This window comes from Coffea arabica, chromosome 2e (genome assembly GCF_036785885.1).
Source record: "Coffea arabica cultivar ET-39 chromosome 2e, Coffea Arabica ET-39 HiFi, whole genome shotgun sequence".
NCBI classification, from domain to species: Eukaryota; Viridiplantae; Streptophyta; class Magnoliopsida; order Gentianales; family Rubiaceae; genus Coffea; species Coffea arabica.
In genome coordinates, this window is record NC_092313.1 from 25079069 (window position 1) to 25096356 (window position 17288).

The following is a 17288-nucleotide window of genomic DNA, read 5'->3' on the forward strand; positions in this document are numbered from 1 at the left end:
TGTGGACAGAAAGTGGATAATTTTTACTCTAAAATAACCAAAATAATAATGGGGCTAAGGGCCTAAGCAAGTAGTAGTTAATTTTCTTTATTTTGGGAAGGTTGGTGAACTCACGCCAAGAGACACAATTTTAAGCTATTATTATGTAACTTTGTTAACAGGATGTGCACCCTCTTTTTGCCAAAACATTCCACACTAACAAAAGGATGCAACTACTACTTCATCTCTGTGTCATCAGGTGTTTATTGCATATAAAATTGATATTCACTTTCTTCGATTCTCTTAATGCAGGCCAATCTTGATTCTTCACAGTTAAAAACGTTTCCAGATAAGAGAAGTGAGAAGTAATTAATTAAAGTCCGTTGTTCCATTATGAGGCTCAATCCCAACGTTCTTTGCACTCCTTTGGCAACAAGAACAGTTGTGTTTCTTGTATTTTGTTCTACGATATTGCTTCCTGTCCAAACAAACAACGGTGGCTTTACAGCCGATCTCATCCGTCGGGATTCATCGAAATCGCCCTTCTACAATCCCCTCTTAACAACATCACAACCTGTAAAGAATGCATTTCAACCTTCATTGAATCGTGCGAACCAATTTGCATCCACAAGTGTAGTACCAAATGGTGGTGAATATCTCATGAAAATATCCTACGGGACACCACCGGTTGAGACACTAGCAATTGTCGACACAGGCAGCGATGTTACCTGGACGATGTGCCTACCTTGTAAGACTTGTCACAAGTCAATCTCTTCCCTCTTCAATCCCAAAAATTCATCCACATTTGAGCTAGTACCTTGTACATCCAAAACATGTCGCGATTTTTCGTATTCCTTTTGCAATCAGGCTGATGCTACCACCTGTGAATACGAAGTAATCTACGCGGATCTTTCTTCCTCTAGGGGAGATGTTGCAACTGAAACTATAACTTTGGAAGGTTCCATGGGGGAGAGGCTGTCTTTCTCTAATTTTACTTTTGGATGCGCTCATCACTCGGATGGTGACTTTACTGACGAGGGAATGGGATCTGGACTTGTTGGACTTGGATTTGAGCAGCAATCACTAATTTCACAGCTTAGTTCTCCATTTGATGGCAAATTCTCCTATTGTTTTGGTCCACCAAATGAGGTCTCAAACCCCGGAAAAATAAGGTTTGGTAGCAATCCAATATTTTTGCAAGGAAGCAGGGTTTCAACGCCACTGTATTTTGGTTTTGCTTATTCTCTGAAACTACAAGGTATTAGCGTTGCAAATACAAGAATGGAGGATAGTGAAGGTGCGCTTTCGTCCGGGGAATTCATCATAGACTCGGGAACAACATACACGCTTCTTCCAACACAACTCTATTATGCATTTGAATCCGCTATCCAAGATTACATAGGGTCGCAAAATAGAGTGGATGACCCAAACAATGACTTCAAATTGTGTTATTCTTCTTTAGTTGATAGTGTTATCCCCAATATTACCATGCACTTTGCAGGTGCAGATTTGGAGTTGAATCCAGAAAACATCTTTCAGAGAACCTCACCTACTTCAGTCTGCCTGGGATTTTTCCCCAGCGACAGTATTGCCTTGTTTGGCAACTTGGCACAGGCCAACTTTTGGGTGGAATACGACTTGAAAAACAAAATTCTTTCATTTCAACGTGCTGATTGCGCTAGTCAATGATGTTTTCAGTAGTTAATATAGAGATGGTTGTATCAAACTTGTTTATTTAACTAGAAGTAATGAACAATTTCTATCTTGATGTGGTGCTGATATAATTATATTTTAAACAAAAAACATGTCCACTTTTAGGCATGATGAATGAGGTAGAATGAAGAGATCTAAACTGTGCTTTTCATTATATTGTTTTTCGATGAGCTGTTATGCTTAGCTTACTCATGGTTGGCAGTTGTTTGCTAGACAAAAGCAGCTGTATAATAATCACAGACCAGTGTCTCCCTTGTTCAAGACAATGTACATGGCAGTCCTCCTCATACCATAATCTGATTGTCCCGGTCAGGTGGCTGCTATGCAAGGATTGGAGTTGTAAGATACCTCATGAAGAGGAGGAAATAGCTGTGCAGACTGCCTAGCGAAGAAGAAGAACATCAACATGAACATGGTCTTCTAGAGGCCAATCAAGATTTGTTGCCCGCAATAGACAGGGCCCTCCATAGGACCCCCAAAAAAAAAAGTGTGTAATTAACTAAACTAATCTCGAGAACTACATTAACAATTGCTTTTATTAGCCTCCAATTAGTAAAAGTACGTACCATAACATGGTGGAAACTAGAACTCAATAACACTACTATAAACTAACAACGATCCTTGAATTATACCTCAATTCTCAATTTGGTCTCTAAAATCTTTTCTTTGTTCTAATTTCATGATTTTTTTGGCTTATTCTTTAATGTTTTTTGCTGCTTACTTGACGAGTATTATATTAGTTTTGGGTATTCCATTAGTAATGGTCTTTCAAGTGGGACGATTTTTATAGTATGGGGACCAAAGTGTCCCAATTTATAATTTACGGACCAAATTTAGAATTGAGGTACAGTTAAGGGACGCAAAATGAATTATTTCTTTCCCCTATCTACTCTATGTTTTAGGTATCTTCATCCCCAATGTGTAGATTCATTTTGCAATCTTTAAAATCCCAAGTGGTACAGATTAAGAAAAGACTGAAAGAGTTTTAGTATGTTTATGAAGTTACAATGTCAGCTATACTACCAATAAGTGTAAAAAAGAAAAGAATTAAAAATACAATTAAAAGGTAAGTATTATTTCTTAGGATTAATCCATATTTGAGACCAACTGGGACATGAATGGAAGAGAGAAACTGAAACTTTCACACACTGCTACATGGCAATAATTTAAGAGGGACATCAAGTGTTAATTTTTTTAGAAAAATAGTTAATTCAAGAAAATGTCACAATTTAAGGGTGCAATTAATGTAAATGTGTGTATTCACACACTAATTTAAGTTTACATCATTGTCCTAATGGTAGATCAAGCATGCACTATAAATAACGGATACGTAATTTAACAACAGATACAATATATCTGAAGCATTTTGAATAGATCTGGAAAACATAATAAATTTTCAAATTGTCTTTTGGTTCATGTAGCAACTTGACTTGGCAGACATTTAAGAACATCTCTATGTTTAATGAGGATGCGCTTTTTCGTATAATGAAGTATCTGATCTTTTAGACTAGGCTAGAGTCGGCTTCTCCTTAGACTAGGTTAGAGTAAATTATACAAATGTTATCGTTGCGACAAAAAAAAAAAAAAAAGTTACCCGATTCTTGTGCATATATCTTATGCACTTTTATCTGCAATGTTCTTCATCCTTTCCTGATTATATCGTCTTTTACAAATGCCAGAACATAGATTAGATAGAGACCATTCATATGATTCTAAGTTTGTCTGCTACTAGCCACTTGGGCTCAACACTTTTCTGCTAGAATATTTTGAATTGATACACGAGAAGTCCTTGCAATTCCGCTTGTGGATATAATATTTCTTGCACCTTGGGCTAAATTGTTCCCAAGACTAGTCCAGGCTACGAGAAGTTGATGAAACAAATAGAATAACCTCTATGTTCCCTGCCACTCTCTTCCTAAACACGTTGAGCATGGAGCTGCCAAGCCAGGCACAGAAAAAACTGATCTGTTCTTGATTGGCAGAGTACTTCGACATTTGTAAAGGGCGAATTAACTACACAGTGCAGATCCAAGAATGAACAAAAAATTGTGGTCTAGGCGATTGGGTTCCCAGTCGTGCAATGGACAACTGAAGGATAATTTTAGTTCCAAAACGCATGCCAAGACAGGATAGTAGCTCAATTTGTCTGTTTTTGGAAGATTGGTGAACTCATGCCAAGACAGGATACATTTTGTTAGGACAATGCACGCTCTTTGCAACAAAAGCTAAACTAGTTAAAAGTATGTAATCACTAATATAAAATGTCCAGATGTTCTCTTAGCTTCTCTGAGTATAAAGCTTCTTCTTTAAGAAAAATCACACCTAGTAGGTTCAACATGAGATTCCCCCACATTATCTCGACTGTGTTAGTAGTAGTAACAACGCTTCTTGTATGTTGTTCTACATCCGTTTTTGTCCAAGCCAACAATTATGGTGGCTTTACCGCCGATCTCATCCACCGAGATGCACCAAAATCACCCTTCTATGATCCCCTCTTAACCCCTTCTCAACGCCTAAAGAACACTTTTCGTCGTTCATTAGACCGTGCGAATCAGTTCGCATCAGCAAGTGTAATCGTTAGTGGTGGTGAATATCTGATGAAGATATCTTATGGGACGCCACCATTTGAAACACAGGCAGTTGTTAACACTGCTGATGCTTCTACATGGACCCAATGCCTACCTTGTACTCAATGTTCCCAGGAAAAGTTCCCTCGTTTTGATCCACAAAATTCTTCCACATATGAGTCTGTTTCTTGTCATTCAAGAACATGTGACCAATTTTCAAGTTCCATGTGCACGCAGGACAGTTCAGCTTGTGCTTTCTTTGTACTTTATGGAGATGATTCTAACGTTTATGGCGAACTTGCAAGAGAAACTATAACTTTGGAAGGATCTGCTGGGGATAGGGTGTCTTTCCCTGACTTTATTTTCGGATGTGGACAAGGTGGTGACTTTCCTAAGGAGGGATCTGGCATTGTTGGCCTAGGATTCCAGCACCAATCACTGATCTCACAATTAAATTCCTCACTAAATGGGAAATTTTCCTATTGTTTTGGTCCATCCAATGATGTCTCCAAGCCTGGAAAAATCGGATTCGGTAACAATCCTGAACTCTTGGGAAGAGAAGGGGTGGTCTCAACGCCGCTACATTTTGATTTCACATACAGCCTGAGACTAGAAGCCATTAGTGTTGCAGATACAAGATTGGAGTATCATTATGATACACCCTCTTCAACATCAGGCAACATTTTCATAGACTCTGGGACACCTTATACTTTTCTTCCACAAGAACTCTACAGTGATTTTAAAGCTGCCATACAACGTGAAATTGGGTCACAGAATATAGTGGTCGACCAAGAACATGACTTTACATTGTGTTACTCATCTCTGCTTCACAGTAATATTCCCAATGTCACGTTACATTTTACAGGTGCAGATTTGAAGTTGAACCCAGAAAACATCTTTGATAGGGCCTCATCTTCTCCAGTGTGCCTAGGATTTGCCCCAAATGACATTGGCATACTTGGAAATATAGCACAGGCTAACTCTTGGGTACAATATGACTTGGGAAACAAAATTATCTCCTTTAAGCCAGCTGATTGCACCAAATGAGTCGCAATATACAGAAATTTAGGTACAATATGCTTGGGTTTGATCTGAAGGAAAGTATGAATAAGCACCAGTCACGGGTCATGTCCTAAAACATTAGAGGAATCTCGAAATCTGTTTCACTTGTCCAATTTTTCAACGACAATCAAACCCTTTTGAATTAAATGTTCTATGTTAGCATGAGAGGACGATTTTCCTTCTACTTTTCTTCTCTCTCATACTCTAGTACAAGTTCCTTCCTGAACTAGTTCAGATTGTTCTCCAAGGACAGACTTGGTATGAATTGAAAACGTATAATCTAAATTAACAAGAAACCGAGTACACTAAAATATAAACCGCACAAAAGCGGAGACAGGTAGAACCTTTTGAAGCAAATAGAACATCAAACCTGGTGTGGTGTCATATCTTTGCCTTGACTGATGCAAATATCAAATTCTACAATATAATCAAATTGGAATTGTTCTTATGCTTTTGTTAATTAATCATGACACAAGAGTTGATGAAATCATATAGCAGCTGAATTTCACAAACAGGAGGGTCATGCACTTTACTATGGTTAAAACGATGCATTTTCGACTAAGATTTGAACAACTGCTATCCAACCATATTCTTTTGTAGCATTCTCTTTTTAATACTCTGCTCCACATGATATTTTAGTTTCTTCTTCCTCTTAATGGAATTTAATTTTGTTGAAACAATTTCCCCACAATGGAGTAAGTAAATATTCATTGAGTAAAAGACAAAATTATGAGTTTTATACTACTAGCAATTAGTGTTCAAGTACCTTCGCTGACAACTATAGACTTCAACAAGATAATGGACTACTAGACACTATGAATTTGGTAAGGAAAATATGCTAGCAATTAAGATTGTGAGTTGTCCATTACAATCTTGATTACAATTTAGATGATGGCACAAAACTTCGGCATGCCCAGGACAGCTTTCTAGTTCAGCTTGAGATTGGATTTAGCCAAACCTATCCACGCTGGATTGCAAGTACTTGAAAATGTAAATGAAACTAGATTGATTATGTACACCATGTCAAATTGTTACATAATTCAGAAGTAATACAAGGATGATCCATTAGTTCATGAAACGTAAATGAGCATCAAAAACACATATCACCAAGAATGGCGATTACCTCTTCTTACCTTTCTTCGGAAAGGCCTGCAAGCCTCAATGCTGAGATCAACAGCAGCGGCAAGAGCCATAAAAATGGCTGCATCCTCCACACAAGTCACATATCGCATGGCTAGTTGCACCAGGGGCTTGCAACGTTTCCCTTCTCCTTGTACCCTAGAGCTCATAACAAACCCACCATGGACAGGACTTAGTGCAGCAAAATCACCACTGCTTTGTGGACTTGGAACTGGAGTTGCTGCAGCTTTCACCTGTCTATCTGTATCTATGAAGAACTCGCCACCCTTTTCAGCATTAATCAATATCTCTGACATGAGGATCTCCCCACCCTCCTGTCCTTCAGATAAAAGGTGGAAGCGACAGCAGATGGAGTCTCTGATGCCACGTTCACGCCATGCTTCAAGCTTTCCCCATGGCTGCCAGCTCTCAGGCCTGCAAGCATCAGGCCGAACAATCAACCAAGCTCCTGGGTTGGATTTTGCTACCCAGTCACAGCCTGATGAAGGCACAAATGGAGTAGTTATGAAGGCTGCTGCAACAACTGAGCCAGAGAGATCGTGAATTTTCACCTTCCATCCCTTCCTCTCTCTTCTTTCTACATCCTGATCAGAACTGTCAACTGAATGTGACCAGAAGTTGCTCAGCGGATCTAACTGGGTTACCCTGTAAATTCATAACAATTTTCACACATCAAAAAATGGGAGAACTAAAATTGCTGTTGTCTGCATTGTCAACTTGTAAAATGATGTCAGAACCACTGAAGTCAAGCAACTGAAGAGTTAAGAGTTCAAACATAGATGACAAGAAAGTCAGCCTTATTGACATGGAATCAATTGTCAATTCTAAACAGAATAATCCACCATAAAAGATTTGACAGAAACCTGAAAATGTTAGAAAATCGATATTACCTGTCTTGATTAAACTTGCAACTGAAAATAGGCTGCTTAAATGTACCCTGAAGCTGAACTATCTGGGGACTTGATCTGGTCTCATCTTCAAACTGAAACATATATCTTGGATCAGGATCTAGCTTCACTCTTAAATGAAGCTCTGCTCCAGGTTTTGCACTACCCTGCTTGCTCTTGCCAATACCTATCCACCCATTGAAAAGTATAATCGGTTTTCCTTCTCCCCATTCAGGACCAACTTCCAACTTAAAAGTTCCAATCTGTTGCCTTTTAATACCAACACCACAATGTGTACCTTTGCGCCCTCTAAAAACTACTATTTCCAGACATGCATGAGATGCGTAGAAACAGCCTGGGGCCAGCAATGCTTTGAGATCAGATTCTTCTAGGTAAAAGCTGGAGGCAACACTCTGAGCATCTGGGGTAACTTCAGGAGAGGATAGAAAGGGAATAGAGGAGGTCTGCACAGGAAAACCACGTAAGCGAATCTCACACACACATGGAGAAGAGATAGCATTAATTCCAGACTTAGAAGAATTCAGTTCTGTCCCAGGAAGTCGCAAACCCAGTGAACCTATTGACAACCTTATGAAAGCTTGAGGATCCATTTTTGTCACAAGTCCTTCTCCATTGGACAATTCTGTAGCACTGTAGCAGAAAAAAACCTGTTATGACAAGAAGTATCAGCTAATGATAAGTAGATTGAAGGGCATAAAGTAGCTAAATCAACATAGATTACTATGTATTTCGCTTCTTTGCAATAAACCTCATGTTTTAGAGTATTAGTTGTGAACGCTATAATGCTCTTGCGCACCATGAGCGGAAAGGATCTGCTGCAGTTTGTGCCAATTATAAATTGAATTCCAGATTAAATTCCAAAAATTAATAAGTAACTGGATCAAAGAGGAATTCTGCCATAGAATGAGAAGATGCAAGCTTCACATATGATGGGAAATTATAAATTAAATGTTATTTTTTTCAGTAGGTCTAATATAGACCTAGACACCATATTAACATATAGTAAATAATAGACATGAATGAACACGTATCCTAAACTGTGAAGGATTTTGTGTGTGCATGGATTCACAGTATGTCAAAAATACTTTTGGTACTTTTGAGTACTAACCACAAGGCACATGGTTAGACAAAGGACTTACCGCACATTTATGATACATTAAGCAAAGTAATCAGCTAACAAGAAAAAAAGAATGAGTAGACTAGAGAAAGACCAATTCAGTAATCCTCATTTTGTTTGAAACAAGGAACAATGATATGATTTAGAGATAGAGAGAGAAAGGGGGGAAAGTAAAGTAATCGCTAATACTTAGTGTCAGTAGAGGCCTCAAACCAAACTGTATTTATTTTGTATAGGATATGCCTTTATTCCATTAAGTAACATAGATCAACGGTCTACTGAATTCCAATTTCATACCCTTCTCAATTGAGTATGACCATGTCTCCCAACCATAACCAACTTAACAATGTGAAATTAAGGGACAGAAAATAAATTGTGGTATCTCAACATTGATCAAGGACTATTAACAATATCAATGGCCACTGTAGCTGAGGCTTTTGGGTTGCCTGACATAAAGGAAAATAAGGTTCTAATATTTGCAGCTTCTGTCTGATCATGAGCATAGCAAATAATGACCAAAAATCCAGATCAACAGAAACATCATCAGGAGCAAAAAGCAGAGTTAACCAGCTTTTCAAAACTTAGAACTTTCCAGCACCCGATCTACTGTAAAAGAATGGAAAAATCCTTTCCCGTGAAGAAATTCTCTCCCATCTCACGAAACTATTTCATTCTACTGGAAGAATAAGGAAAATTTACTCTAAGCAAGATATATGGTATCTTAAACTCAATCATGATCTTGGATATAAGCACTCAATACTAAATCAAACAAAAAGGGATGAAGGTTAAACCCAAAAAATGCTGATTTTCAGCTCAAAATTAGTAGCCTAGAAAGTCAAGCAGTAGCCTAAATTTCTTCACCATTAAATTGCCAGATATAGGATTTGTTCATAAAGTATACATCAGGTGAAAAATTGGTCAGAATTCTGATCCAGTCAATAGAAGAACTCCTGAAAATTCCTCAACTAAAGCGATTCCTATCAGATTGATATCACCTTTATTTCCCGTTTGTGTGACTTTGTTCACAATTAATTAATCCCAGAACTGCCTAATTACTTAATTTCCCTTTATCTCTTTCACATTCCAAATAAATGAACTTAAGAAGTGCATAGCCTTTAGCTTTAATTTACCTAAAAATCAGAAACCCATACAAATGTACCAACTGACAACATCAGTTGTCAACAATGAACTTAAGCCATTAATCAACCATACTAGTCAATACACAAAATCATCCATAAAAGACAAGTCAAAGCCACTTAAAAATGCAAAATTTGAGGAAAGAACAAAAGAAATATGAAACGAACCTTTGCTATGATGCTTTATCTATCTCCAAAGCAAAACCAAAGCCACTTTTGAAGCTAAGTCCACTGAAAATAGCCCAGAAAGCTGAGAAAATCCTCATAACTTTGTCATTCAATTTTCCAAGAAAATAACCAAAAAGATTGAAACTTTGACACTTATATCACCAAAACGGACTGTATATCCAAAAGGGTCGCTCTCAAGATCCAATTACAATATGAATAAATGATCAAAAGGGTCCTTTAATAGCAATAGCTGCCACCAAAAACTACAGCCTCCTCCAAGCATATCACGTAGACAATGCACAGATCACGAGGAAAGATATACTTATATAAACTACGTACGTATATATACTGTGGAGATTAGCTGTAGCTCTTGACAAATGTTGCTTTCTTTTTCACTGTTCTCCTGCACATATACACACAGTGACGTACACTGTAAATGTGTGTATTTTAAGTGTTTCCTAACAAAGGTTTTGGAGAGAAAATGGAGAGCCATTGTTTAAAACGCCACAGGCGGAGAAAGTAAAGGAGTATTATTGATTTTTTAATAATCGGAATATGAAAATGCTATTTTCATATATTTTTAAATCTATAAAGCTCCCAAGAATACTAGTAGGTGCTTTTTAAAATTATTTTATTTCTATAATGGCCAAGTAATGTTTTTGGACTAATTTACTTTTACCTCACAATAATCCACTTTCTCCAACTGATAGGAAAGAATATCAATCATGAACCAATCAAAAGAATGCAATTCCCCCCCCCCCCCCCCCACTTAAAAGGGTACCACAAAATTAGAGGTAAAGGTATAGTATATTCTTGGGTGTTCTTATTACTATTTTTTTCCACGTTAATCAATAAGGGGTCTAAATATTGTGGAGTTGTGAATAATATCACAGTTGAAGAAATTAGAATATTGCGAACTTGTAAATAATGTGTTAGGACTATGCAAATAACTAAAAATTTGCATGATTTGTGTTTTTTTTTTCAATTAATTCGGACTATACTACTTTATTAGTAGAGTACAAAAGGAAGTAACAAAAAAAAAGTAACTTAACTTGGATTGTAGACTTTATATACTCCATACATTGTGATGCTAGGCACACTTAGGATTTGTCAAATGGTTATGTGTACCAAATAGTAATATTGTCCATCTTAGGATGATAACAAGCAAGAATCTCCTTTAAAAAAAAAAAAGAAAAAAAAATTGGAAGAGGAATATGAGAATAAGTGAATTAGTTGTTAATTACAAACATTCTTTTTAATTATGATATGATATGATGGGATAATAAATTGATGTGTGTGGAGAAAAGTAATAGGGGATAATATATATAAATGAGTTAATGTGGGACAGCGATGGGGAAAATTGGATACAGCTGTAACCAACGCTTTGCTCGCAATGACTCAATGGGAGAAATGAGAATCGTTTTGTAGACCCGCTTATTGGGGTTGGAAGGATGAGGCTGACTTCATCAACTGATCAACGTAACTGCATTATTTATTTTATTACAATTTACAAATAAAATTTGGATAAATTACATATAACCATCTTGTAATTTCATTTATTATCAAAGGACCCTCTTAATGTTTTAAAACATTCACTTCACCGTGCTATGATTTTATGTAAAATGAAAATCTGGCGAAAAATAGCTTATGTATTGTCGTTAGTTGAAACACCAGTAGCGTCCTTACTTAAATACTAAATCGAACAACGAGTTAATCACTTTATATAAAATCACAAGGGGATTACGTGGATAAATATAAAAATTAGAAGGATATAGTGGATATTTATATAAAATTATAAGGGGATTAAGTAGATATTATAATTTCATCACGCGCAAAACAGAGAAAGGTCATATGGCAAGAGTTATCTAGCATTATGCAAAATCAAAGGGGATTACATATAATTTATCCATAAAATTATATTAATAAATGGGAAAAATAATTCGAACAATTTTTAGTAATATATAGCTATTTATTTTTTTTTGTAATGCTATTTATTGCAATGTCAACGCCTCAATCTGTGGGGATGGCTACAAGTCCAGCATTCTTCCAAATTTTGTCTGTGCCAAATTCCTTATTTACCTAACTTTTAGAGTGTATTTACCAAACCTGTGATCCATTTTTCCCCCTAAACTCTACTCAGATTTTGAAACGATAACTTTTAACCAAAAAAAAAAGAGAATTATATATGTCAGATAAACAAAGAATTATGTGTTAGACAAATATATATCGCTCTTTTTTTTTTAGTATTCAAATCCCATTTATGCCTACAAAATTATTGATGTAAACCTAATATACGTGGAAAACGTTTGTCGGCTTTCATGGACTGGAATCCTAATCACTTGAAAAACGATATGACTTTGAGTGTCTTATTTTATTTTATTTTATTTTTGTGGCTATAAATAGGGGAAAACAGGTAACTATAGATATACCAGCATCTAGATTGGTATCTTTTTTTTCATTTGACCTTCCACGATTTCAAAAGGTTGAAGAATATTTTCATATGTTTGGTTGTAGAGTAATTATTTTGCAGGGATATCTAACCAATTTATGCTTATTATTGGATAAATCGATTACTTAATACTCGGAATTTTGTTATCTTACATCAGGTTTCGGGTTTTGGATATATATATATGTCCAAATTATACCGAATTACTTATGCGTAATTAGGAATTACCAAATTCTAATAAATTATTCATCACTCACTTAACCGAATCTTAAGTTGTCATGCTTCCCTAGGTTTGTTATACTAAATACATTGTTCACTTATGCATCATTTATGTCTTTTATTTTTTTGTTTGTGATACTAAGGGCTTGCTTGATAGCTCTACTTAATGTTGAAAATTAATTCATTCTGAACTTCTTAATTTTAGCATGTTTGATAACGTAAATGCCTTACACTTAGTGTATTAAACACTGCTTAGTTCGTGTACAAATTTTTAAGTGAAAATTTTTCATTGTATTTTTTTGAGTTGACTACGTATACTATAATTCTCATACATATTCTCGCATAAAATACACAGTTGTTCTCTTTCTTTTTACATACACACACACACACGCATGCAAATATACATTCTCCCGCAGAATATGCACATTTAAACACCACTTTTAAATTGTTTCATTATTTTTTATCTCTCTCAAACACACATATACACACTTTTCTTTCTCTCTAAATACACAAATAAAGGCAATTTTTTTTACAGATAAAAAAATAATATTTCTGTAATATTTCAATTCAGCTCTATAATTCAATTAGTTATCGAATAGATATAACTTAATCAATTCAGCAACTTAATATTTTCAACACTTAATTTTCAGACTTTAAAATTTAGATTTCAGACTTCAGTATTATCAAAATAAGCCATAAAGATACCATTGTTGTCTCTAAGTGTATTTTTCTTCAGAATTTGGAGAAGTATACACACTTTAACAAAAGATGTCATCAAAACCTTCTGGGTATATTTCTGGCCGTCAATAGAATACCTATCTGGTGTCATAATTGCCTTGCTTGGTCATAAGAGAATCTTGAAATCAATTGCGCGCATTTGATTCTCCAATGAAATTGCCGTACTAGTACAATGTTTGAATATCAATCTGTTGATTTTTGTTTGAATTTGTGAAGCTTTGCTCAATGATATATTCCACACAAAGTCGAGTTTTGTCAATATAGTTGAGGGCAGAGACTTTGAATTCAAGAAAGAGCATAAAGAAAAGCGTGCAACTTTCTTGCCTTAGGGTAGAAAAAATACAAGAAGGAAAAGTCAGAAAGTGTGGGTTTTGTGGAGAACAATAATGTGACTTGAATCATTGAATCAAATAATGTTGATTCACTGTGAGTGACGTCTTTATGTGCTTTTTAAACTGGTGTACATGTGAATGCTAATGAGGATTGATGATTAAACGATTTTTAATTCCAATTAACACAGCTTCTTGGTGTATGCTGTTTCATCTGATCTTGCGATAAGCATGGCCAATCAAAGCAACTGGAGAGTTTTAAAAGTTGACCAGATCTCTAACAACTGATGGAAATCATCAGTAAAATGATGCATATGATTGGCTTTGTTCTTGTTCCATAATCATTGGACAGTTCATCTGAAACATATATACATTTAACAACTAAACTTCGATGAGAAAGAGGATACCAGGTTGATGACTTGAGTGAGTGCACATGTTGGTAATGATAATGACCCATCTCTTAGCTCTAGTGATTAAACAACAATCATGAAATGGAGAGATTTAAGTTGGACAGTTCATGAGCTTCAGAAAGAGGAAAAAAAAGAAGAGAGGAAACCATAGAGAACAATGAATTGAAATGTTCATAAAGAAGCCACACCAAAAATTATGCACAATGACATGGGAGAAAAGAAAATAAATGATTGAGATATTAAGAATTAGAAGTTCTGGATTCAAGTCCTCCTTCTTCTTTTCCGTTTCTTAGATCTCGTCCCTCTTTCGTTAAGCATAAAAAATGGAGAAAAAAAATTAGAAGTTTATGGCTTCAATAACATCAGAAATATAGTTTGAGATCACGTTTTACTTGATATTAGTTGGTTGGCTCTAGCTTTACTAAATCAAATAGTTATTTCCACATAATGTCCTTTATATGGTTTCATACATATTTTTAACTTATTCAAGTGATTGTGTAATGACGTAAGTAGTATGTCAGTTATCCAAAAAAGTCTTTACGGAAGGTCAAGAAGAAATTGATAATCCAAAACAAATTATTTGGTCAAAATTGATTATCTTGAAATGGAGACCAACTTGGCAGATGGCAGCCTCAAGAAAGGAAAAAAATTTTTCCCCTTTTTTGGCTTCCATCCTAGTGTCCGCTCCGGATAGGTGCAACCGTTCCTAGCTGTTTTACGCATTTTGCACATCGCGTAATTTCATTTTCACACGGCGTAATTTTGTTTGCACAACGTGTAATTTTAGAGCAAATTTTTGTGGGTCTCACACACATTATTAAAAACGAAATACAAGAAGTGATATGAACCGTATATTTTTTTGGAGCCAAATCTTGGCCATTAACAGCTCAAGAGCGGTCCATCTGATGATCGCTCCTGCCCCTCGTCCGTTTGTTCGCAAAACACTTGGGAGACAGCAAGTGGCAACATCGTTTTCAACATCTCCTCCGTCAACCATACAACCAAGGAATATAACAGATGCACAAATAGCATTAATCTATTTCTTAATAATATTCCTACGGGTGAAGAAGATATAGGTCAAACCCTCTTCTTTTCTAAAATTTTCAAGCCGTTGATTGGATTGAATGTGGCATATGCAAACATGTTTAGTAAATAAAATAAAGACAATTAAACGTCATGACAACAAACTAAAACAAAGAAATTAAGGGTTATTATTACTTTACCCCTTAAACTATATCACTATTATCAGTTTACCTATAACATTATCTTTTAATCACTTTATCCCCATAAGTAATTTAACTCAACATGTTAAGAAATTTTGGACAATAATACCCTTTTATTTTATAGCATTACTACGTTGTTATTACCACTTTATTCGTTTAGATTATAGTGATATAATCACTTTAGTTCCTAATATTATTTTCTAGACATTTTATCTCATCGTTAATCTAACTAGTATGGTAAAAATTTTTTAAATATATTTACCCTTTTTTATATATAATTAAAAATAAAAAAGTTGGAATGATTTTTCTTCCTTTTTTTCACTTTAAGAGATCGAAAAACATAAAAATAAAAGGGTTTTCTCAAATTTCTATTTTTCACATTTGTTAATACTAGGAAAAGAAAAAGAGATAGGAAAGAAGGAGACAAAAAATTAGATTTTACAAAAAAAGAAAATAAAGAAAAGTCTAACATTATCGTATTACTTTAAGGTTGTCGAGATTAGGATTGAAATTTGGTGGTAAACAAAAAAGTGAAATAATTTTAAAATAATAAAAGTATTTAATTCTTTTTTATTTGAAATTTTTAAAAAAAGAATTGAGCTCTCTCTCTCCCTCTCCCCCTCCCTCTCTCCATCTTTCTATTTTTTTCAATATTAATAAAATTGCCAAGAAGAAAGAAATTAATACTTTGACTTTTTGTCTTGATACTAAAAAGGAGAAGAGTCACTTTAAATTTTTTATTATTTTTATTATACAAAGAGAAGGGTATTTTCTTCTAAAATTTTTTAACTTGCTAAATTGGTTTAATGGTAGGATAAATTGCTTAAAAAATAACTCTAGGGGTAAATAGATAATGAGACTATATTTTATGGGAATAAAGTGATAATAATTTTAAGGGTTAAATATGTCTTTTCACTTTAATTAACAAATTCCGTTAAGTTTGATTGTTAGTCTTGAGTGTAAAGTGACTAAAAGATAACGTTAAGGGGAAAATTGATAGAAGCACCAAACGTTGAGGGGGTAAAGTAATAATAACCTATAAATTAATAAAAACAAAGGGAAAAAAACAAGTGAGACATAAAAAAAAAAAAAAAAGAACTTGGATTTTGACTTATTTCTTTCTATAGTGTTATGAGATTTGTATCTTTTGACCACCACTTGCAATGTGGTAGATGACATTTAGACAATAGGACATCACTAACTCCATTTGAGCCGACCAGAAAGAAGCAATCCTCCCAAGGATTTAGCAAATTTTCATTGATGTCATTTTGAAAAAACCTCTACCTTTTTTTATTTCCAAAAGGATTTAGCAAATTTTTAGTAACATTAAAAGCTACCACAATTAGAGCTTGCCAACCAACCAATCTTTTAAGAAGATGCTTAGAACCTAATTCAATTGGCAATTTAATACTAAGTTTTAACAAAGCAAGTTCCTACCTTCATTACGAGGGCAAACTCTGCGTCTCTGCTTGATCTTCATTAAGTTAGAAAAATGATCCTCACAAAATGCATTGGAAACTTTAAAAAAAGCTTTAGAAATTTTTATATGGAGCACATCTTTCGTGTCACTACATATGTATTCTTCACAGTTACTAACCAAAACAAGAAAAAAGATTTGAGGTTTGGAAATTCATTGTTTTGGGCAATTTTTAGAATTTTATTTTGTTGCTTATTATATTACTATCAATATAGTAAATTTTTTATACTAACAAATGTGGATGTATGTCACTTACGTAAAAAGTGAATTTTAAATCTATAATTAGATTATGCAGTGTGTATCTACGTCTGATCGTGTATATATTGATAGTGTATAAAAAAAATTACTCGGTACTCATTTATATGTCATTCTTCATGTGCCCTTTCTGGAATATTTCACATAGAAAATTGACAAATACATGACATTCGATTTACCTTCAAATGATGTGGAAATTAGTTAATTGTATTTATATTTTCTATTTTGCAAGAATATATATATATTTGTATTTGTACCGTAGATTTGTACGTAGTACTTGGATTGTTGATTCTTCTTCATAATTCATAATTCATGCCCCGTGGCGGCCGTCAAAATAAATAAATGAGACTCTGCTTAGGGGTAGAGGTAGAGAGACGACTAAGCAATACAGACAGATAGAA

The 17288-nt window shown here is 34.8% G+C and overlaps 3 protein-coding genes across 4 annotated transcripts; 2 read left to right on the plus strand and 1 right to left on the minus strand.

Moving 5' to 3' along the window:
• Nucleotides 1–372: 372 nt before the first annotated feature.
• Nucleotides 373–1668, plus strand: LOC113728809 (aspartic proteinase CDR1-like). Its single transcript, XM_027253170.1, has one exon. The coding sequence runs from the start codon at nt 373–375 to the stop codon at nt 1666–1668; it is 1296 nt and encodes a 431-aa protein (XP_027108971.1).
• Nucleotides 1669–3953: 2285 nt separating this feature from the next.
• On the plus strand, nt 3954–5306 carry LOC113732120 (aspartic proteinase CDR1-like). The gene has a single exon (XM_027257752.2). The coding sequence runs from the start codon at nt 3954–3956 to the stop codon at nt 5304–5306; it is 1353 nt and encodes a 450-aa protein (XP_027113553.2).
• Nucleotides 5307–6300: 994 nt separating this feature from the next.
• On the minus strand, nt 6301–10087 carry LOC113732121 (uncharacterized). 2 transcript variants are annotated; one of them, XM_027257755.2, is made up of 3 exons: nt 9791–10087; nt 7352–8016; nt 6301–7106 (listed from the first exon to the last, which is right to left on the minus strand). In XM_027257755.2, exons 2-3 carry the CDS (start codon nt 7957–7959, stop codon nt 6425–6427), a joined length of 1290 nt encoding a protein of 429 aa, XP_027113556.1. In that variant the 5' UTR covers nt 7960–8016; nt 9791–10087; the 3' UTR covers nt 6301–6424. The 2 variants fall into 2 exon arrangements, with proteins under 2 accessions (XP_027113556.1, XP_027113555.1); XM_027257754.2 differs by having other exon boundaries at nt 7352–7999; nt 9791–9930.
• Nucleotides 10088–17288: the final 7201 nt, after the last annotated feature.